This window comes from Ambystoma mexicanum, chromosome 10, assembly GCF_040938575.1.
Source record: "Ambystoma mexicanum isolate Mex_15411 chromosome 10, UKY_AmexF1_1, whole genome shotgun sequence".
Lineage (NCBI taxonomy): Eukaryota > Metazoa > Chordata > Amphibia > Caudata > Ambystomatidae > Ambystoma > Ambystoma mexicanum.
In genome coordinates, this window is record NC_090932.1 from 10,668,569 (window position 1) to 10,691,247 (window position 22,679).

At 48.7% G+C, this 22,679-nt stretch overlaps 1 protein-coding gene across 1 annotated transcript in view; it reads left to right on the forward strand.

Moving 5' to 3' along the window:
- LOC138491098 (probable cation-transporting ATPase 13A4) overlaps window positions 1–22,679 on the forward strand; it is a 1,104,196-nt gene that overhangs the window by 790,727 nt on the left and 290,790 nt on the right. Inside the window, exon 20 of the mRNA XM_069617413.1 lies at window positions 10,916–11,038. Within this exon, the coding sequence (XP_069473514.1) occupies window positions 10,916–11,038 (123 nt within the window). The remainder of the gene's footprint in view (window positions 1–10,915; window positions 11,039–22,679) is intronic.

A 22,679-nucleotide genomic window follows, 5' to 3' on the forward strand; every position in this document is an offset into this window, starting at 1 on the left:
CACTGCGACTCCCTCCTCCACACTGCGACTCCCTCCTCCACACTGCGACTCTCTCCACCACACTGCGACTCCCTCCTCCGCACTATGACTCCCTCCTCCGCATTGCGACTCCCTCCTCCACACTGCAACTCCCTCCTCCACACTGCGACTCTCTCCTCCACACTGCGACTACACACTGTGCCTCCCTCCTCCACACTGCGACTCCCTCCTCCGCACTGCGACTCCCTCCTCTGCACTGCGACTCTCTCCACCACACTGTGACTCCCTCCTCCACACTGTGACTCCCTCCTCCACACTGCGACACCCTCCTCCGCACTGCAACTCCCTCCTCCGCACTGCGACTACACACTGCGACTCCCTCCTCCGCACTGCAACTCTCTCCTCCACACTGTGACTCCACACTGCGACTGCCTCCTCCACACTGCAACTCCCTCCTCCACACTGTGACTCCCTCCTCCACACTGTGACTCCCTCCACCACACTGCGACTCTCTCCTCCGCACTGTGACTCCCTCCTCCGCACTGCGACTCCCTCCTCCGCACTGCGACTCCCTCCTCCACACTGCAACTACACACTGCGCCTCCCTCCTCCACACTGCGACTCCCTTCACCACACTGTGACTCCCTCCTCCGCACTGCGACTCCCTCCACCGCACTGCGACTCCCTCCTCCGCACTGCAACTCCCTCCGCCACACTGCAACTACACACTGCGCCTCCCTCCTCCACACTGCGACTCCCTTCACCACACTGTGACTCCCACCTCCGCACTGCGACTCCCTCCACCGCACTGCGACTCCCTCCTCCGCACTGCGACTCCCTCCTCGCACTGCGACTCCCTCCTCCACACTGCGACTCCCTCCTCCACACTGCGACTCCTCACACTGCGACTCCCTCCTCTACACTGCGACTCCCTACTCCACACTACTACAGCCGCTCCACCCCACCTTCTACTCAGTTACCCACCTTTCACTCCCTCACTCACTTTTCACTGCCTCTGTACAGTCCCTCTAACACTCTCACTCACCTTGCACGCACATTCACACCACAGTACAGTTTCCTCTCACCAACCAATACCTCACCTTTTCTCCAATTTGCCTCCACACCCCAATGCGGCCTCCTTCCGCCTCCTAGTCTCTCAGTCTACATCCCCCTCCACCTCTGACCTTACCCGATCGTCCCACACCTTACTGTTCCCTGCCCCCGCCCCCCCCAACCCCACCCCACCTACCCGCTCCTCCTTTCATTGGATTACTGGCCCTGACCAATCTGGTCCTGTCTTCCTGCTAATTATTTTACAAATAGGGGTTTAAGGCCCACCCCTTTCCCCCACACAGGGCCGCTGTGCTGCAACAATGGTGGCCCGAGGTGCAGGGTGTCTCAATGAATGTTAGGGAGTCACAGTGGGGGAGTCTAGAAGGTAAATGGGTATCTTTCAGGTGAATCCTACTCCTCGGCAAGTCCTTGGTGTAATAGGTCTGGCCCAGTAGTTTCGGGCTCCATACATATGCGCAAGTGCTGGGGAGTGGTGCGGGGTGAGTCCAGCGGCCGCATAAGCTCTGTATCTTGGTACGCTGGCGCTCTCGCCCCCGCCCCCTGCTGGTTCTGAGGCTCACATCACTGTAGGCAGTGAGCGTGGGGTGTAACCGGTCTCTCCATACAGCTCCATATGGCTGGCTACCATATGACTTTTGGTTCTTCAAAAGAAAGAGAACACTTGGCTAGCATTTTCCTCAAGTCGTAAGGGCTGAAGCAAGAAGGTACTGAACATACATAAGCAGGGACTTGGGAGGGAACAGGAATTTTGGCCTTATCAACTGCTAGTGCCCCCCTCTGGGATAGGACGTGCTCTGACTTCTATCCTGGTATGCCTCCCACCCAAGGGTGAGGGGGATCCCATCCCTGTCATGACGAAGTCAGATTATTGGCCAGAAACGAGAAGGCAGGACCTCTATGTGGACAATCCAGGCCTGGGTACCCCGAGATGGCCACCTCTAACTGTGCACGAAGAGGCCACAAACGTGGCGGAAGTGCGCAACATACAAGCACTTTACATTCCATTACAAAATAAACGACCAGAAATCGAAAACGAATCCTTTATTTAACCTTTTAATTTATGTGACTGTTGTGATCTTATGAATGATTACACACAGGCAGGAGATTGGAGTTGTGCTTCTTTAATCACTCTGTATACACAGCTAGGGCTTCTCACCCTTCAGTACAATCTCAGCACACAGTATATCAAGTACATACAAAATCCCCTTCTTTGAAAGATAATCTGGTATCCAGCTTTATGAAGCTGATTGCTGAAACACGTGGTCAATGTTGGTTAAACACCAATACCTTCGGTTTCTTCAAATACATGAAATGTAAGGCATGTCAACATGCCATCAATACTACCAGCTACAGACATCCCATTTACTAACATCAAGGATCACATGTAACACCACACATGTGGTTTATGTACTTACCTGTCCATGTGACAAATGGTACGTAGATAGTACCATTGCAAGCTCAAACTGAGGGTGTTGCAACATATGAGAGCCATCAAAAATCTGGACTCCTCCTATCCAATGGCGGCATATTTTAAAATCAAGCATGCCAGTAAGGTAGATTGGTTTGGCTGTTTTGGCATTTGCTCAGTGCCTGAAACTCCTAGAGGAGGCCATCGTGAACTTATTTTAAGACAATTGGAGACTAAATACATCCTCGGCCTCGAAACCAAGGGTCCAAGAGGACATCATTTGGATGAAGAACTTTATACCTCCTTGGGCACTTAACTTGATGTATACATGCTCTGTTCTGGTGAACTGGTGCCAGTTATGATCATTTCCTCGGTTCTTTAAAAGGGGTATTTTCATGTTCGTTTATTTTTATATTTACTTTTATTTTTATTGACACAGCTGACAGTTTTAGGTCTGTTCCCTTGGGAGGTTTTCTTCTTTCTCGGCACACCTTGTATATATGTCTCTATGATGTACTGCACTGTCTGACTTATGGGCTGTTTTTTTGGACATACTAAAGGTTTGCAATGGCAGGAGACTATCTAGTCAGCCATAGATGATGTGTCATAAATCAGAACCTTTTTGTTGCTTATATAGCATGCCAACTATCCCCCTTTTTTTGCATAATATGCTAACATATTTTTCTGATGTGGAACTTATCCTGTTTTGATCTTGATGTTTTAACTTGTTTCTGCTGTAGGAATGCAGCTCTGATATGCGCAGGCTAGAATGGAGGCTCGTTGTTTTTGATGCACTGAGCACTTTCCGGTTGCCTATTTGCACATATGATACATACTTAGCACTTTGCATTGTTTGCACGTGTTTGCGTATTTTGCACATAGTAGTAATGATAACTGCATACACACACAAACCCATCCCTTATTTAGAATGGGATTGCCATAGCATTACTCATCTCATGCCACAGCTAACTTGCACACACATGTTTGCAGAATGAGTGCACTCGCCCATACCTAGGGCTTGCACCACAGGTCTCGTGCAACCCACTTGGGCTGATTCTGGAGTTCTGTCATTAGGCTCCATCTGTATTCACACGCCCAAAGTCGGCAAACGGCACGGCACGGCGCAGAAACATTGCGCACGTGTGCAGCTTGTGTTCTGCTAATCTGCACTTTACGGCCAGTTCTTGATAAAGCCATTAGGGACATAAAACTAGCCATTTGGTCCCACCAATGGCGCTTCATCAGTTGGCAAGCGGCCATTGGCTTCTGTGCATATGCATGGATACTTTATTTATAAGCCATGGTATATTAATGGACCATGTTTCTATATATATACAAAAATATGTTACACCCCCTAATCCTATGGTATGGCTTCATTTCTAACTTCAGTCTACGCTATGTCTCTCCGGAAGCTGTACTCTGCCGCAGTACACTATTCTGTCCTGTTAAAACTTTACATTGCAAAACGTCTGCACATTTTGTACATCAGCGTTGTTTCAATGCTCAAGCCAGCCTGTAGACATTCTGGCAGTGTGATCATAGAGACCAAGAGGGACTTATTAGTCCTTTGTTTGTGTCATAACCTTCCAATGTGAACAAGCGGTTTGGAACCGCAAAACGCGTCATCGCCTGCAGTTTTTGCTTTCCACAGCACATGTAATAAAGGAAACTTGCTGGATTCACCTGCATGCAGGGTGAGGGAGTGGGTCCATAGCAAGGAGGTTGCAGGGGGGAGCGTTGGGCTGCCTTCCTTACTCTGGCTCGCTGCGCTTGTAGTGTCAGATAGCGGGAAGCCCACTCTCATCTCGCGTATAACTCTCACGAGACTTTGCGCGGGACTTCCGGAAAGTTCTTTACTCTACATACCTCCTTTTGTTGAACAGCTTGTCTTACTCCATCACGTAGTCTGTGTATCTTCCTGGTCTTCTTCTTCCTGTCTGTGGTCGACTGCTCTCTACATTTTCTTCTGGCTGTGTTGCACCTTTTTCGCTGGTTCTCTCTTGTCTCACTGCACTCGTCTTGGGACTGACTTCGACTTGCGATGGTTTACCTTCATTCTGCTCCTCTTCATATTCAGGTTGTTCTCTCGTTGGGTTCTCTTTGGCCAAGCTCTCCTCTTGATTTCTCTGATCTTGTGTTGGAGGTTGGGTGCTTCTCCTGTCCCCTTTTCGTATAGCACCACCCTCTCAAAGTTCCATCGCTTTCCGTATTGGGTGCGTACATGGTTTGTCCCTCGCTGCACTACCCTCAATGGTCTGCTGAACTTGGACCCAGTCACGGGATCTCTATGTAGCATTTTAATCTTGATCAAATCTCCTTCATGGTCTGTGCTTGGTTGCGGCTTTCTTCTTTCGTCACTATATCTCTTTGCCTTCTTCACTCGCCACACCAATTCTTGCATGTACACCTTGTATCCTCTTCCACTTTTGCCAACCATGGTGAGACCAGGTTGGACACTGCCCTGCGTCCTCTGAGAAGATGGAACAGCGATATGTTTGTGACCCTATTGGGGGTAACGTGATGAGCAGCTACTGCTTCCTTGACAGTGCTGAGCGGATCGAGTACCACTGCGGTGGCTAACTGCAAGGCTCCCTTAATTAACCTGTTGGTGTGTTCCACCAATCCATTTGCTTGTTGGTGATATAAGGCTGCCTTGATTTGCTGGATATTGTTCTCCTTCATACATTTTTCAATTTCTCTAGATACGAGTTGAACTCTGTTGTCGGTGACCAGTTTTCTGGGCAACTCTTCTCTTTGAAAAATGTTCCTGAGTTCTTGAATCACAGTGGTTGTGCTTATGTTGGATACAAAGTCGACCTCTACCCATTTGGATAAATAGTCCACTAACACTATGCCATACTTATGTTCATGTTCCATTAGTGCTAACAGGCCTATGAAGTTCATGCCCAATTTTTGCCACACTCCTCCTGGCACCTCTGTGGGGGTGTAGTGGTGCTTGTCTTACTTTAAGTCGCTTGTCATTATTCTCGCACTCATGACACCTCTCTGTCACAATCAATATTTCTAAGTCCATTTCTGGCCACCAATATGCTTCCCTTACTCTTCTTTTCGTCATGCCTCCGAGATGACTGGCGTGAGCCCTGCATATAATGGTTCTTCTCATTGCTACGGGTGGGATTACTTGGTCACCTCTCATGAGCATCCCCTTGCATTCGACCCAACCCCTCTGGAAGGGACTTCTCATCGGGCCACCCTTTCCTGACCCATTCCGTGATTTCTGGTGTGGTGGCATCTTTGGCTGCTTCTTCTTTCCAGTGCCCTTCGCTCATTTTGAGGAATTCTTGACTCTTCAAGTGGGTGAGCGATGCGACCACACCCTCATCTTGTAGAAAGCTGGTCTCTGTGTCTTTGCGCAGTGGGAGTTTGGACATACAGTCCGCCTGGGCATTTTTCCACCCCGGAATGTTCATACGTGTATTCTTGCAACTTAGCTGAGATGCGAGCAAGGTGGGGTGTCGATGTTGGGGTCCCACCCGGGCTCAGTAGGTGCACTAGGGGTTTGTGGTCGGTAACCAGCAAAAATGTTGTACCCCAGACGTATGTGCAAAAGTAAGTAATCCACAGCCCACGCACATGCTAACATCTCCTTTTCTGTAGTGGAGTCATTTGTCTCTGCTTGCGAGAGTACTTTGGACGCGAAAGCAATAATGTGTTAATCATCGCCCTTCCTTTGGGTGATGGTTGCCCCTATTCCATACGCGCTAGCATCCATAGTGATCATGGTTTTCCATTGAGGATTGAAAGGCTCTAGATGGGGTGCATGCATAATGCCCTCTTTGACTTCTTCAAACGACTTTGCTTGCTCTGCATTCCACTGGTACTCCGCACCTTTCTTGAGCAATTCTCTCATGGGACCAGTAGTCTCTGAAAAATTTGGCACAAATTTTGCGTAATAATCGGACAGTCCCAAGAATGATCTCAACTCTTATTTACTGTTTGGGGGAGGTGCCTTCACAAGGGCTTGCAGTAAATCCTTCTTGGGGCTAATGCCTGCCTTGGATATAGTATATCCCAGATACTCTACTTCGTCTGCCTGCAGTACCCACTTATTATAGCATAGCCGCACTCCTGCTTCTTGTAGTTTTGCCAACACTTTGCGGAGAGCCGTATCATGTGTCTCCTTGTCCTCCGTGTAAATTAGTATGTCATCTTGAAAGTATGAGACATTTCCAATGTTTTTCAAAAGGGAGTCCATCATGTACTGGAACGCAGAGGCCGCTGAAGACAACCCAAAAGGCATTCTGGTGAATTTATACGTTCCAAATGGGGTTATAAACGCAGTGAGGGGTCTGGACTTCCGATGCAGGTTGATCTGATGGTAGGCGTCTCTCATATCTAGTTTTGAAAAAACCTTTGCCTCCTTCATCAGCAAAATCAGCTAATTTATGCTTGGTATTGGGTAACTGTCTGCCACCACTTCCAGGTTTAGGCTGCGTAAGTCAATGCAGATATGTAAGTTGCCGGTGTTCTGTTTCTTTATGAGGACCACAGGGCCGAGCCATTCCGATGACTCCACCATCTCTATGGTTCTTCTTCTAGCATCTTGTTGAGTTTTTCTTGTAGTGCGACCGTTGCTGTCGCTGGCACCGGTCTCACCCTGTGTTTGACTTGTACTGCTCCTTGTTTTAACCTGATCTTGTGTACATAGTTATTCGCTCCCTCGACACTTAGCCCGTCCGTCCACCTCACCGCCACTTTTCCCGGATGTGCATAACTAGATTACAGGTCGCTAGACTACCTGCTCTATCTACAGTTCTGTATTTTGTACTGCCTGTATATGCTTTCCTCTCATCTGTATAACCTTTTCTTGTATTGCAACTAAGTTCTCAAGTATCCTTGTACTGCCTGCGCCCAGTTACCCTCGCGGGTTTGGCTTCTGCGCTATACCAAAAAATAAACAAACAATTAATACAGCAAGGCGTGTCTTAAAATAATTCCTGAAATTCTTCTTTGGTGATCGACGTCCCATTTTTGTTTATGGAAAGCACTTGACCCTCCCTGCTGGGGTCCAGCCTAATTTGCAATTTGGTCTGGTCATCCCAACCTAATAGTGGTGGTCTGTTTTCTGCAAGTACACTTTGGTTTTGGTGACTCTGACTTTGAATTCCACTCTCACCCTGATGTATTCTAGGAGATTTACACTGACACCTCCATAAACCGTTGGACTAATGTTTGTCTTGTACACCTCTACTCTTTCTTTTCCCGCCATGCTTTTGTACAAGTTCAATGGTAGAATGGTGAGATCTGAGCCTGAGTCTGCCATTACTCTTGTTCCATGACTGATACAATGGGGCTTTTCCCTCCGGGTCGTGCAGCTGTTCACCATGAAAACAGGCCAGGCCCTTCTCACCCTGATACGGCAGTCATGCTCTTAATGAGGCCGCAGCGTGGTGCAGTTGTGCGTGTTGTTGCGTGGCGTCAGCCGCGCCTCTTCCGCCATAGTTCCTTCATGTGGGAGCACCCAGGCATGGACCGGGTATCCTGCACAAATGCCAAATGCAGGTATACAAAGATAGCACTGGACTCTAAGCCTTCCTGGTTTGTCATTTTACGGCTCAGTCAGGTCTACAATGCCCATTGCCAACACTACCTCTGTATGCACACCTGTCAGCACTGTGAGCCCCCGACTGTGGATGGACACGTATTCATTTTAAATCAAAACAATCCAGAAACCCTCTGTGTGTGGATAGACAGACACGCCGGCAGCTGAGGCTGAGGTGAGCTGGTAAAAAAAGCACCCAAAACTTAAAAATGCCTAAGCGGGGAAGTAGACACGCGCTGTATGTTGTATCCCCTCTCGCGGGTGCAGTGCTGTAGAGTCCCTGTTCACACGTCCACTTACTGGGCAAGGGGTGGACTTACCATGAAGAGCCTTCCAATCTGCCCAGAAGGGACTGTTGCTGCCACCCCGAAGTCTTGCTGCTTTATGTAAGGAAAACGTGTTATTGTAAAAAAGAATAAACCATTTGGTGTGTCAAATAGGAACACGTGAAAATATGGCACAGTTTAGACGTTTTTCTGTGTGATGTTTTAATTCTCTTAACAGAAGGCGTAGATTTTGGCGGCTAACTATTGTTTTGTGTGTGATTTCACAATATAAATGCCTCAAATTAAGAACACCTTCTGTAAAACAGTGTCTGCTTGTATGGTCCATTACTGAAGCAATAGAACCCGAGGACGGTGCCATTACCAGACCAGTAATGCCCTCCTCCTGGTTCTATTGCTATTAGTACCCTGACAGCCTCATTCCGAGCAGGGCGGTAAGGGTTAACGGTCACCGGTAACGAGACCGGTGCCCTCAAACCCTTACTGCCCTCCTACGAGTTCCCTTTGCGGGTCCTTCCTTAACGCCTGCTTTTAGCAGGCGTTAAGGACGGGACCCGCAAAGGGACTCAGGGGTCAATAACGGTACCGTAATTTACGGTACCGTTATTGCCGCCTTCCCCCTTCCCATTGAGCCCTATGGGGGCTCTAATGGGAATGGGGAATGGCCCTGGTGAATGGGGAATTACCGGTCCCTCCGACCTCGGAATGGACCGGTAATTACTCCATTCACCAGGCCGGAGTTTGGACGAGTTCGGAGGCAGCCATGCCGCAAATAGCGGCATGGTTACATCCGGACTCGGAATGAGGCCCATGGTGTAGAAGGCTACTAATAGCATGTTTCCCTTGAGCTGAGAAGCAGCGTTGGAACCGTTTCTCGACTTGGAAAAAAAAAAGCAAAAAACGGCACTACCCATAGTGCCTCATTACGAGTTTGGAGGTATGGAGGTATTTCAGAGGTAAGCCCTCTGAAATGTCACCAAATGGATTTACAATTACCACCACTTTCTGCCTGATTACAAGTGGTGGTAGCGGTGTGAATTCCCATTTATGTTGGGTCCATTGGACCCATTGGGGCTTTTTTTGCAGAATTACCGCGGCGGTATTACTGCCTCTGTAATTCCGCCAATTCTGTCGATTTTTGGGCGTTGAGTGGCAAGATTTACCTCCAGGGTTTTGCTGGAGATAAATCTTCCACTTAAAGCCAAAACTCAGAATTTGACATATTGGTAAAATTGGAGGTAACTGAGTTACCTCCAATTTTACCACTTAAACCAACATACTCCTAATGAGGCCCATAGTCCTTTCTCCCTTTACATGACAACCATTTAAGTCAATAAAAAAAAGTAAACAAACCAAATGCCCACCGTAGTTCTCCCTTTCCATGGCAGCTAAACGCGCGCCGGAAATGTGCCAGGAACAGTCATGTTCCTGGCACCAGTGAGGGACAAAGGAGCGCAGGTAAGTGTGATTTGATTAGGGAGGGCACCTGATATGTGGAAAACGGGCAGGGAATGCGGGGAGCACACTTAACTTTTGGTCTTCGCGAGGGAAGATGGCGGCCTCCTATTCCGAGGAGGTTTGGAGCAGGGTCTTTCCCTATGTGGTAAGGACCCCATTCCAAGCCTCATCATTGCTGGGATGTCGCCACTCCCCCTCCAACCCCCCCCCCCACGCTGGGTACTAATTATAAATAGCCGCCACTTGAAATGCTCTGTCAACACAAAGGGAGTGATGAGCATCAAAGCCCCAGTGAGGCCTGCTCAGCAGCTGGAATGGTGTGGGGAGGGATATGTCTCTAGAAGGGGAAGGGAGGTGACAGCATGGTCTGACCTCTGAACCTGTAGTTCATATACAGACAGCTGCATAAAAGCAAAATATTAATCTGCAGCAGTGGCAGTTGTCTGGTTGGGCTTCTCCATGTGCCCCCATAAGCTCTGTGCCCTGGGCAGCTGCCCGCTTTGCCCGCCCCAAGAAACGGGTCTGAGTGCCTTATTCATTCACACATTAATTCATTCATTCATTGCTTACACCAGGAATCTGTACGTGCGCCCATTTCTGGATATGGCCCATAATGCTTTGCGCCCGAATCAAGTGGTAAACAATTCCCAATGCTGGATTTTTGAGCGGCCTCGCTATATCTCAGTGGCAACCTGCTCGGCTTGGAAGCAAAATTACGCAGAGCAACACAGGTTCGAGTCCCGGGTCCGTACTTAGAAACCACTTCGGTATTAAGCGCATTATAAAGGACCAATTATAATTATAATAATCTGAAATATGACCCCTCTAAGGTCACTGGTCCATGTTATGCATGGAATTAGTTTTCATTAGATACACATTGGGTAGATTGTATGAAAATATGTAAGCTTGCCAATATAGTTAAAGCTGGTTTTGCTGCTTTTGAAGTAAAAAATTAACAAGTTAATTCTGCATGTTTTTTTCAACTTGAATATGATAGAGGGGAGGCAAAACACTTGCCATATTCTGTATTCCACACTTTTTTATTGTTGTTTCTTAACTTCATTTCCTTTTTTTGTCCAGCCGTCGTTTTCTTTTTAAAGTGACGCCTTTGAATTCCAAGCTTGTGTGTAACTCTAACCTCTCTCCTAGGACACATATGTCAACATTGAAAAGTGTGTGGCCCCGGCGGATGAGAAGAATAATTACCATTTTGCTATGAATGGAAAATCCTATCAAGTGATTATGCAGCATTTCAAGAACCTCCTCCCAAAGGTATGTGGGGCCCACAATGCATTGCTTCAATCATTACCATATAACCCTTCAGGTTGACTGCTTCCACCCACCATTTCATTTTCAGACATCCCTTTGATAAAACATAGTAGAATTGTGTTCCGGTGCATATCTCCTTTCCTTTATTTTTTGGGAAAAAGGCATTTAGTGTAAATCCCTTTTTCTTAGTTTTAATTAACGCGGTGTAAGGGGGCAGAACGTGGAGACTGACACACAAGTGGCAAAGTGATCGTTATAGACTTTTATTCATCACGGAAATAAAGAGAAACCCTAACTTTCCCTACTTCTGTTAGTGGTTTCCCTGCCTCAACTAAAATACTAAAGGGGCCTGTCAGAATGGGACTTGGCGACCCCAAAGATCCCATTGCACTAGACTTGGAAAACGCCCTTTCCAACACTGGCTTCACCTTGCACATCCAAGAGCCCACACACTCTAAAGGTAGGACCCTAGACTGGCCAGCCAGCTCCAACTGCAATATCAACGTCCTGGCCAATAACCCCTGCTTATGGTCAGACCACCACATCATCACTTTTAATATTGAAGCTTCCCCCCGTATCCCAACCTTGATAGCGCCTGCTCTCCCGACCAGAAATAGAAAGGATATAACCAAGGAGAAACTTCTCCCTCTGCTACTCCCTTCACTTAAAGCGGAAACTGACTCCTGCAATGGCCCCACCACCCTAGCTGACATCTATAACTGCAGCATGCTCACAGCTATAGACTCTATTGCCCCCATCAAACTGAGGAAGGCCAAACCACGGGCACACCTTAACACTTGGTTCACTCCACAGTTAAGAGTACTCCGCAAAATCAAGCGCTGTGCCGAAAATCATTGGAAAAGTCACCCTTCTGACGCGCACAAAGACGTTTTTTTCTCTGCATCGCTCACCTGCAAAGCAGCCATTATAGAGGCGAAAAAAGAGTCCCTTAATAATCGCATCTTGCAAGCCGACTCCAACTCTAAGGAACTCTTTAAAATCCTAAAAGAGCTCGAAACTCCCGTTACCCCTCCCGACACCTGCATTAAAGATAGCAAATGGTGTGCTAACATTCAGGCAGCGTTACTGAATAAAATCACCACGCTTCAAGCTAAAATCATAGCTAAACAAGACACCCTGAAACTGGACAATCGCCCTCCTATCCTAGCTGGGGCCCTTTCCCCTGACTTGCCCAATCTCAAATGGTTCGCCTTCTCACTGCTCACCACTGCGGAGGTGGAAAACATTATCCTGAGGATCAAACCCTCCAACTGCCAGGGCGATCCTTGCCCTGCTCCAATTATTAAGGAATCTGCCCACAATTCGGCCCCATGCATCACTTCCTTCATCAATGCCTCCTTTGAAACAGGAACTGTCCCTGACAACCTTAAGGACGCATGGGTGATCCCCCTGCTCAAAAAATCCTCCCTTGACCCCAGCATACCCACAAACTACAGACCTATTAGTACTGTCCCGTTCATGCTAAAAATCCTAGACTGCGCAGCATCCCCGCAAATCCAAGAGTACCTGGAAGCCAATAATCTTCTAGGTCTTAGACAATCTGGCTTCCGCCCCAGACACGGAACAGAGACAGCTCTACTAGACTTAAAAACTCAAATTGAAGTCTTAAAGGACAACGGCAAACTTGCCCTGTTACTTTTACTCGACCTCTCTGCGGCATTCGATTTGGTCAACCACCAAATCTTATGCAACATCTTCACTCTGCCGCCCACTTCTCTCCGTCAGCTACGGCCTGGATCAAATCATTCTTGAGCAATAGATCTATGCGGGTCTTTTCTCAATCCGCAGCTGCTGATCCTTCCCCTATTCACTGCGGCGTCCCCCAGGGCTCTTGTGTGTCGCCAACACTCTATAATGTTTTTACAAAACCGCTCTTTGATGTACTTGACTATCTGGGTGTCTCTTATACGAATTACGCTGACGACACCCAGATACTCATTCCCATCACTGGAGACTACTTGGCTGACACCAAGGCCCTGAATGATGTCTACCTGGTCATCCAAGCTTGGATGGCACAACACCAGTTATGCCTCAACGATGACAAGACTGAGCTCCTCATCTTGGGCACTACGCAACGCCTTAGTAAACTTGAGCCGGCCTACCAATCGTTTGTCATCGATGGCAACACCATCCAAGTTTCGAAAGACACTAAAACCTTAGGCGTCTACCTTGACGCCACCTTATCCCTTTCCCGACAAACAAATGCAGTCAGATCTGCCTCAGCATACACCTGCAAACTCATTGCAGCCTGCAGGCCATTTCTGACCACCCCAAACTCGGTCACACTGGCCAGAACCCTCATCATGGCTAAAATCGACTATGGTAGTGCCCTCTACCTAGGAACCAGCCAAGAGAATCTGAACAAATTGCAAATTTCCCAGAACAACGCCGTAAGAGCGGCCCTAAACATCCCGCGAAACCACCACATCTCGGAATCTAGATCCAATCTACACTGGCTACCGGTCAAACAAAGAATTGCACTGAAAGCCTTAGGCCTAACCCATAAATGCCTAGCCAACCAAGCCCCCCGTATCTCTGCAGCCGGCTATCCCACCACGCGCATACCCACCCTCAAAGAACCGCCCAGACCCACTGTTTAACCATCCCTAGGTTCAAATTACAAAAAGCGGGTGGATCAAGCATCCCCGTCTTAGCTTCCAAGCTTTGGAATGCCCTCCATCAGATCAGAAGAATGCTTTAGTGCCTTCAAGTCCAAAACGAAAGCCTGGCTCTTCAATCAGCCCTGGAACTCGGATTTCGTATGTACCTGGGAGCCCTGTCCCAGTAAAACGCCTGCTCTAATCTCTACTCTGTAAATGATGTATATTTCTGTATGTTCTGAATACTTTGCACTGTATCTAATTTTGAATATATGTATGCTCGTTATGTAACCATGTCCTAAGTTGCGCCCTGATGCCTCCGGGCCTGATGGTGATATGATATGATATGATAGTTTATTTATATAGCGCCTATATACATTGTGTTTCAAAGCGCTTCAAGGCAAGGGAGGGAACAAGGGAAAAACAATGACATTCTTACAAGCCATGAACAGTAAGGATGTGAAATTAACTATCGTACTCGGCCTGACGACATTTCAGATAGTGCAAGAGCTAAGACATAGATAAGGAAGGGAGGGGGAGAGTGGGAAGGAAATGGAAACAGACAGGCGACTACCGTACTAGGCCTGACGACATTTCTGGTAGAGCCGGAAAAAAAACAAGAGTAGAGGGAGAGGGGTGCAGAAAGGTAGGGGAGGAACAAAACAAGCGACTATCGTACTAGGCTTGACAACGTTTCAGATAGTGCTGGAGGAGGGGTTGGGAGGAAAAAACCAGTAAGGGGAGGGAGGAGGTTACAGACGAGGTTGCTATCATACTAGGTCCAGGGACAATTCTGATAGAGTAAGTGCATAGAAGAAAGTAAGGGGACGAGATAGGAAAAGGAAGAAGGGAAAGGAGGAGAGAACAGAGTTAGCAGTCAAAAGAGTGGAGAAGCAAGAGGGGAGAGTGAATACAATTGCAGAAGTCAGTAGTAACACATAATGTTGCAAACCAGGATACAAGATGAAGATGGGAACAGCATGAATCAGGGCCACCATGAGTACAAGATGCAAAAGAAGTTCACCATGAGAGTTGAGAAAGGGTGACGCATCATGAATGAATTAAGTCCATAAAAGTCAAATCCAGCATTGTCCACAAGACGGTGATGGTGAAACCAGAATGTATCAGGACAGACTCCTGCAGAAGTAGGCTTGAGTGGGGTGAAGGGGGAGCAGGGTAGAAGAATCAAGCAAAACAGGCAACACCTGTCTGCGAGAATGGGTGACACAAGGGAACATAACGGGGGGACCAGAGGGAGTAACACATGTTGGTGCATGCCTACCTGCTGTCTGAGCAGGGGGTCGGGTCCTGGGTCCTCCAGGTCCAAACAGGAATTCCCCTTTTCTTCGTCTGCCCTTCGCTTAGGACGCCCGGGCGAGAGACCCCCTTGATCTAATAGTTAAGAGCAGGAAGGAAGAGGCAGGGCTAAGAAGGTGGGCGGTGCTTGCTAAGTGGTGAAAAGGAGCGGCAAACAGGAGTAGGCTCGAGTGGGGTGAGGGGGAGCAGGGTAGAAGAATCAAGCAAAACAGGCAACACCTGTGTGCGAGAATGGGTGGCACAAGGGAACATAACGGGGGGACCAGAGGGAGTAACACATGTTGGTGCATGCCTACCTGCTGTCTGAGCAGGGGGTCGGGTCCTGGGTCCTCCAGGTCCAAACAGGAATTCCCCTTTTCTTCGTCTGCCCTTCGCTTAGGACGCCCGGGCGAGAGACGCCCTTGATCTAATAGTTAAGAGCAGGAAGGAAGAGGCAGGGCTAAGAAGGTGGGCGGTGCTTGCTAAGTGGTGAAAAGGAGCGGCAAACAGGAGTAGGCTCGAGTGGGGTGAGGGGGAGCAGGGTAGAAGAATCAAGCAAAACAGGCAACACCTGTGTGCGAGAATGGGTGGCACAAGGGAACATAATGGGGGGACCAGAGGGAGTAACACATGTTGGTGCATGCCTACCTGCTGCCTGAGCAGGGGGTCGGGTCCTGGGTCCTCCAGGTCCAAACAGGAATTCCCCTTTTCTTCGTCTGCCCTTCGCTTAGGACGCCCGGACGAGAGACACCCTTGATCTAATAGTTAAGAGCAGGTGCGCGTTATAAATAATACAAATACAATGGGCCTCATTCCGAGTACGGCGCTAACCAATGGCGCTATTAACGCCTTGGTTGACGCCGTACCCGGACCGGCAGCGCCTTGGTGGTTGGCGGAATTACCGCCCCATTCCAAGGTTGGCGGGGCGGTAATTCCCCAATCCCCATTTACCCTTCCCCATTCCCATTCTTGCCCCATAGGGCATAATGGGAGTGGGGAAGGCGTCAATTACGCCACCGTAAATTACGGTGGCGTAATTAACATCAAGGTCCCTTAGCGCCATGGTATTTAACGCCTGCTAAAAGCAGGTGTTAAAAGCACCATGGCGCTAAGGGAACTCGGAGTATGGCGGTAAGGGATTACCGCCACCGCTCTCGTTAGCGGTGGCCGCTATCCCTTACCGCCATACTCGGAATGAGGCCCAATGTCCTTGTAAACTAAAGAGGACCCCGTCTTGTGTCAAAATCTCTAACTCTGTCCCTTACACTTATAACTAAAGTAGAAGGTTGCGTCAATTTTCTTGGTCCAGGAGAATGACTCCCTTCTCCTGGACTGGGCGGCACAGTGATGGTTGCAATTCCTTAACCAGGGGGAATGACTCCCTTCCCCTGGTCCCAGAAATTCACAAACAAAGGATTGCCAATCCTATAACACTCTGTATCAGAAGGTTCACAGTTTCTTCACTGCAGGGGGAATGACCACCTTCCCCTGGCCTCAAGGTTCTGTACTCAGTTCTCTTAATTGTCAAAGGAATGACTCCCTTCTCTTCACTGTGGCTTTTCTCCAACCAGGGGGAGTGACTCCCTTCCCCAGGATTCTTGGCTTTTCTCTGTGGATGTCTTCTTGTATCTTGGTTTCACAGTCACTTTACCCTCAGCGATACTCTGGGGCAATGACTCACTTCCCCAGGCTTCTTGGCTTTTCTCTGTGGATGTCTCCTAGTATTTTGCTTTCACAGTCACTTTACCCTCAGCGATACTCTGGGGGAATGACTCCCTTCCCCAGGCTTCTTGGCTTTTCTCTGTGGATGTCTCCTGGTATCTTGGTTTCACAGTCACTTTACCCTCAGCGATACTCTGGGGGAATGACTCCCTTCCCCAGGCTTCTTGGCCTTTCTCTGTGGATGTCCTCTGGTATCTTGGTTTCACAGTCACTTTACCCTCAGCGATACTCTGGGGGAATGACTCCCTTCCCCAGGCTTCTTGGCTTTTCTCTGTGGATGTCCCCTGGTATCTTGGTTTCACAGTCACTTTACCCTCAGCGATACTCTGGGGGAATGACTCCTTTCCCCAGGCTTCTTGGCTTTTCTCTGTGGATGTCCCCTGGTATCTTGGTTTCACAGTCACTTTACCCTCAGCGATACTCTGGGGGAATGACTCCCTTCCCCAGGCTTCTTGGATTTTCTCTGTGGATGTCCCCTGGTATCTTGGTTTCACAGTCACTTTACCCTCAGCGATACTCTGGGGGAATGACTCCCTTCCCCAGGCTTCTTGGCTTTTCTCTGTGGATGTCCCCTGGTATCTTGGTTTCACAGTCACTTTACCCTCAGCGATACTCTGCGGGAATGACTCCCTTCCCCCAGGCTTCTTGGCTTTTCTCTGTGGAAGTCCCCTGGTATCTTGGTTTCACAGTCACTTTACCCTCAGCAATACTCTGGGAGAATGACTCCCTTCCCCAGGCTTCTTGGCTTTTCTCTTTGGATGTCCCCTGGTATCTTGGTTTCACAGTCACTTTACCCTCAGCGATACTCTGGGGGAATGACTCCCTTCCTCAGGCTTCTTGGCGTTTCTCTGTGGATGTCCCCTGGTATCTTGGTTTCACAGTCACTTTACCCTCAGCGATACTCTGGGGGAATGACTCCCTTCCCCAGGCTTCTTGGCTTTTCTCTGTGGATGTCTCCTGGTATCTTGGTTTCCCAGTCACTTTACCCTCAGCGATACTCTGGGGGAATGACTCCCTTCCCCAGGCTTCTTGGCTTTTCTCTGTGGATGTCCCCTGGTATCTTGGTTTCGCAGTCACTTTACCCTCAGCAATACTCTGGGAGAATGACTCCCTTCCCGAGGCTTCTTGGCTTTTCTCTGTGGATGTCCCCTGGTATCTTGATTTCCCAGTCACTTTACTCTGAGCGATACTCTGGGGGAATGACTCCCTTCCCCTGATGATCCTTGTTCTACTGTTTTCCTTCTCTATCAGCAGTTCATGTACAAGTATGATCCTTGACCCAGGTTTCCCGAGTATAGCCCACTTGGTCTCCTTGCTTGCCAGGCACAGCCACAGGGAAGATGACTTGTATCTTTCTCCTGGTTTGGGTGTGCGTCCCAGACCCGTATTTCTCTGTCCTTGTAATTGGGCAGACTTGGTTCACTCTCCTGCTAAGTACTGCCAAGAGGAAGATGACTTGTTCTTCTCTCTTTATTTGGGGGCAGGTCCTAGACCCGTATTTCTCTCATGATTTGGCAGGCTTGGTTCACGTTACTGCCACAAGGAAGATGACTTGTCTCAGTGTAATTGTTACGGTCCTAGGCCTTTTTTCTCTGTTTGTTAGATTTTCCCTACCCCTCTTATTTGTCGCATGCCTCCTTGGCACATTTCTGCCCCTGTAGCCGCCTGCTTGCTACTAGGCCATGAGGGAGCTAACCGTACCACCCATTACTTTGCTTCGGGACTCAGTAACTTGCCGGGGCTTCCTGGGGCTGGATGCCACTTCTCTGCTTCACCGGACTCTGTCTGGCGGTGTCTGTGGTTATCTGGCATCTCCTGTTCTCGGGCTGCTCAGTGCAAGGAACTCATGGTGGCAACATTAAGACATAAGTGATCACAGTACAATGCTGTTTATTAAAATGCAAAAGTGGGTGATATAAACGTCTAATCTAAATCTAAGATGAGAGCAAGCATCGCCCATCAAATGAAAATAATCCAGCCCTAGTGGCATTGTGTCAAATAAAAGGGCGTATGCTAAGAAAAACCTATTGCCAATCCTTACGCTAATTACAAAAAGAGTGTCGGATAGGATTCATAAGAAAGAAGTGTTCACAAATAATATGTCCGGATGCAGTAGTCGGGTTCTCCCTTCCCAGCGTTTTGAGTGTGAGATAAGGTGGAACCTCTGAGCACAGCACACTTCTCGGACATCCCCAGCACGAGATGACAGTTCTGCTCTAAACCTTCTAGAACCTCGATAGCCACATTCTTTTTCCTGCAAAAAGTCTCTTGCCTTCGAGGGTCGGAAAATGACAAACCAAAAGTTCCTTTTATACGGTAGTTAGTGATAATAGCTCACCCTGGGTTCCTCTCTCCCGTGCGCAGACCCTTCTCGATTTTCAGCATCCCGCTTTTCGGGTTCACTGTGGCTTTTCCTTGGTTCATGAATCTTAATGTCTTTTTAAACAATTCTTCAGGCTTCGCCCCTTTCTGTTGTCCTTCCTCTGCCGGGTTCACTCTTGCCAACTTTTGCTAAACAGTTCACTTTGGACATCCCTCGGTCAGGTTCACTTCTGTCAACACACTGTTCATAGGGACTTCAGGCATCGCCCTTTTTTGTCTGCATCCCTCTGCCAGGTTCACTCTTGGCAACTTTATCAATCGTGCCTTTCTCAATCACCTGTCGGTCAAAGACTTTCAACTGTACAGAGGATTTTGCAAGACCCCTGTATGCCCACTTTGATCGTTCCTTTGTGGCCTTCCTGAGGCCTTCTGGTATTAGCAGTTCCAACAAACACAGGATTGACCAGAGTCTCTTGAGTAAGCACCCACGTGGTGCCGGATCCTTCTGCAGCTGGTCTCCCCTTTATTCTAACAGTTCTTTGAACTTCCCTTAAATTGCTACTTTGCAGCTTTCTTTCAACACAGTTCATTTTTTATCAGTTCTCCACTCGACTCACCGGCTGTGATGAACCGCTTGGCTTTTCAGAGTATCTCGAGTAAAGGTCGGTACCACGGTAGCCGGTGCCACCCTCGGTATTGCTTATCAACATGGTGACACTCCGTGTACCATTGACATCTGCTGCAACATACTTGAGCTATTATCCGCGGTTTTACAGTTCCTTCTGCAGAGGTTTCACGAATCTGGGTCGGAAAGGACAAGGTCGCATCTCTCCTTGTCACCCTCTCGATAGTCACTGCCTTTTTCCTCCTCTTGAACTGCTGTGCCTGGATAGTGCGGTCTGCCTTGCTCATAGTGTGCTTTCATGCTCCACCTTTTATCCCTGTGGGCAAGGGCAAGGGCTGTCAGATGTGTGATTCTGGTCAATTGCCTAACCATGCCTGACCCTTGTATTGGAACATGTTAGGTAAACGGCTTGGGTGTTAGTCCGTTATCTGTGATGTGTGAAAGTGTCAGTGTCAGGAAAGGGGGGGGCAGTGTTTTGGAATATCCTATGTGGTAGGAGGAGGAAAAGGTGTTAAAAGAAGGGGGGCACTGCATCTCACCCATCTGTGTCCCACTTCCACTCCTCAAGGACCCCCTATCCAGGTGATCCTGCCTCACTGGTCCACCCCGAGGAACTGTATCTAAAAGCGATGGTCGAGTCCTGGCCACCTGGATGACAGATCCCCCGGTGGCTAGCTAGGGAGACACCTTCAGGTTTCTCACATCCGCTTCCCTTCTTCTGAAAAATCGACACAGCTTTGCTCCTGTAAAGCCCTCCTGGATGTCTTGCGGATCCCCGCCTGCATCTTCCATTCCGTGTCGGTTCCCAGACAGGATTTGAATCTCCCGCGCTGGAGATCCTCTGCACCTAAGGCTTCCTTTGACTGGATTTGACAAAAGGTCTAGTCCTTTGTCAGCTTTTATCCTATGCTGCAAGCATACTCTTGGTGAAAGGGTTACGTATTTCTTCTGTTTCCTGGGTGTGATCTTCATCGTTCCGCTGGGCCAACTCATCTTAGTCCTGGATCTACTTGGGTCTAGTATGCTCTTTTTCGTCCCAGCACTTCCCAGATAGATAACGTCTTGGGCCTCACAATAGTACATGTTTCTACCAGGTACTGAGCTCTAAGAAGAGGAGAAAGGAGGGTGAGGATGTGTGGTTATGGTATGGTGTCTGTTAGGACTGATTTTCTATGCTCTGGCCTGGTGGACCGATGTATAGAAGGTCGACCTAATAGTGTGACAGCGACAACTCTGGGAGCTGTAGCCAAACCATTTCAAGGTAGCAAGATGACTGGTCTAGGACCAGTCTCAAGAGGTGGTGAGCTTGTGAGTGATCCACGATGAGCACACAGAGTGAAGCAGTCAAGGAACACATTTAGACAAACGGGTATAACAATACTTCTGTACTTATGGCCAAATAACAGTGACAAATTACTATAAACAGGTAATACTATCACACAACACTAATAATAGATACAGATATACAATCACTGAAGTAGGGCAAAAGACATATCAAACCCCTGAAAAGGAAGGTACAGATTAGCATTATTACATCAAAGGCAGCAGGCGCCCTCTCTACCAAAAGAACATGGCATGATAACCTGTTCTGTGGTTTTTAACCACCTTGAGAGTCTGCAGCCATCACTTTTTGCTCGCTGTACTTTTCGCAAAGGAGGAATAAACATTTGCATATCAGTCTTTGTCCCGCCCAGATGGCCAGTCCAGCACTGAAATGCCAAGCAAACCTCATTTGAACAAGAGTAATAACAGCTAGCCCTGACGCATGTTTCAGCCTAGTCGGGCCTCATCAGTGAGGTGGAGCTGTGCCTATGTGAGCATAGTGAGCAAGGGGTCCACTTCTGGGTTCCCTCAGGTAACGTAGGGTGTCCAACCCCAAGTTCCTTGCAAAAATACAAAAAAGGAAACGGGCACCCCTCGCTAGAAAGAACATGGCATGCTAACCTGCACTGTGGCCTCCACCAGCAAACTTGACGTGTGGCTGTCCGGAAAAAATGCCGGAGTTGGAATTACCAGCATTGTTTCTGGACTGGCACACTCATAATGGGGCTGTGTGTTTGGTTTAAGTTCGTAGTTGACGTTCAAAGTTAATTTGACCAAAACGTTGACCTTGGATGTGATGGCAACTGATGTTCGCATGAATGCATGGAAGGACGCAGAGACAAAAAGGACCAATGCATGGTAGGAGGTTCAAGTGCGGGTCGCACACTTTATTCTTACACAGCCTCTTCCTCCCTCTACTTGCTGCCAACTGGTGCTTTCTCCTTCCCTCGCCCCCTCCCACTGTTGTCGCCCACGTGATCCGGTGGTGGGGGTCTTCTCTTAAAGGCATAGTCTCGGCTGCGCGCAACATCACCCCCTTACAAATGCCCTTAGGTCACCTCAGCATTCTTCCACCAGTCGGTGTGGTTTCTTGATGATTCTGTGTGGGTGACTTCTCATCTGTGGTTGGGTCTCATTCTCTTACTTTGTCGGTTCTCCATATTCTTCTTGCCGTTGGTGTTGTGGTTCTTCCTCCTCCTCTGCGCTTGGTTCAGCCGGGGGACTGTCTGTTTGCGTTTCTCTCCCCTGAAGTCCTGACTCCTTCGTCTTCATCAGAGTAGGGGCCTCATTACGAGTTGGCCGGTAAGAACGGGTCCATTTCCGGCATGCCGGAATGAGCGTGTCCGTGCACGTATGAACCCGCTAACAGCGGGTGATTACGAGTGCGCGAGCACACGCGTTCCCCCATGCCGGTAGTGGCAATCCCGCCATGCCGGTAAGGTGCCACCAACCTCCTTATACCGGCATCGCCCGGCACGCCCATAGCATTACCGCTTCATACCAACACCTGAATACCGGCACGGTGATACCGGCACGGTATCACCGTGTATGTAAAAACCAGATCCGGAAATTACGTCATCGCGCAGGAACGGGAAATGGGCCGCCGGCCATCTTTAAAAACACAATCCATTGCCATCCTCCATAACCACCACTACACCCGTGTTGTTGAGTGCCACAACTCAATCAGGATGTCGAAGGCCACCAGAAAAAGCACCCAAAGGAAGAGGAAGCAGCG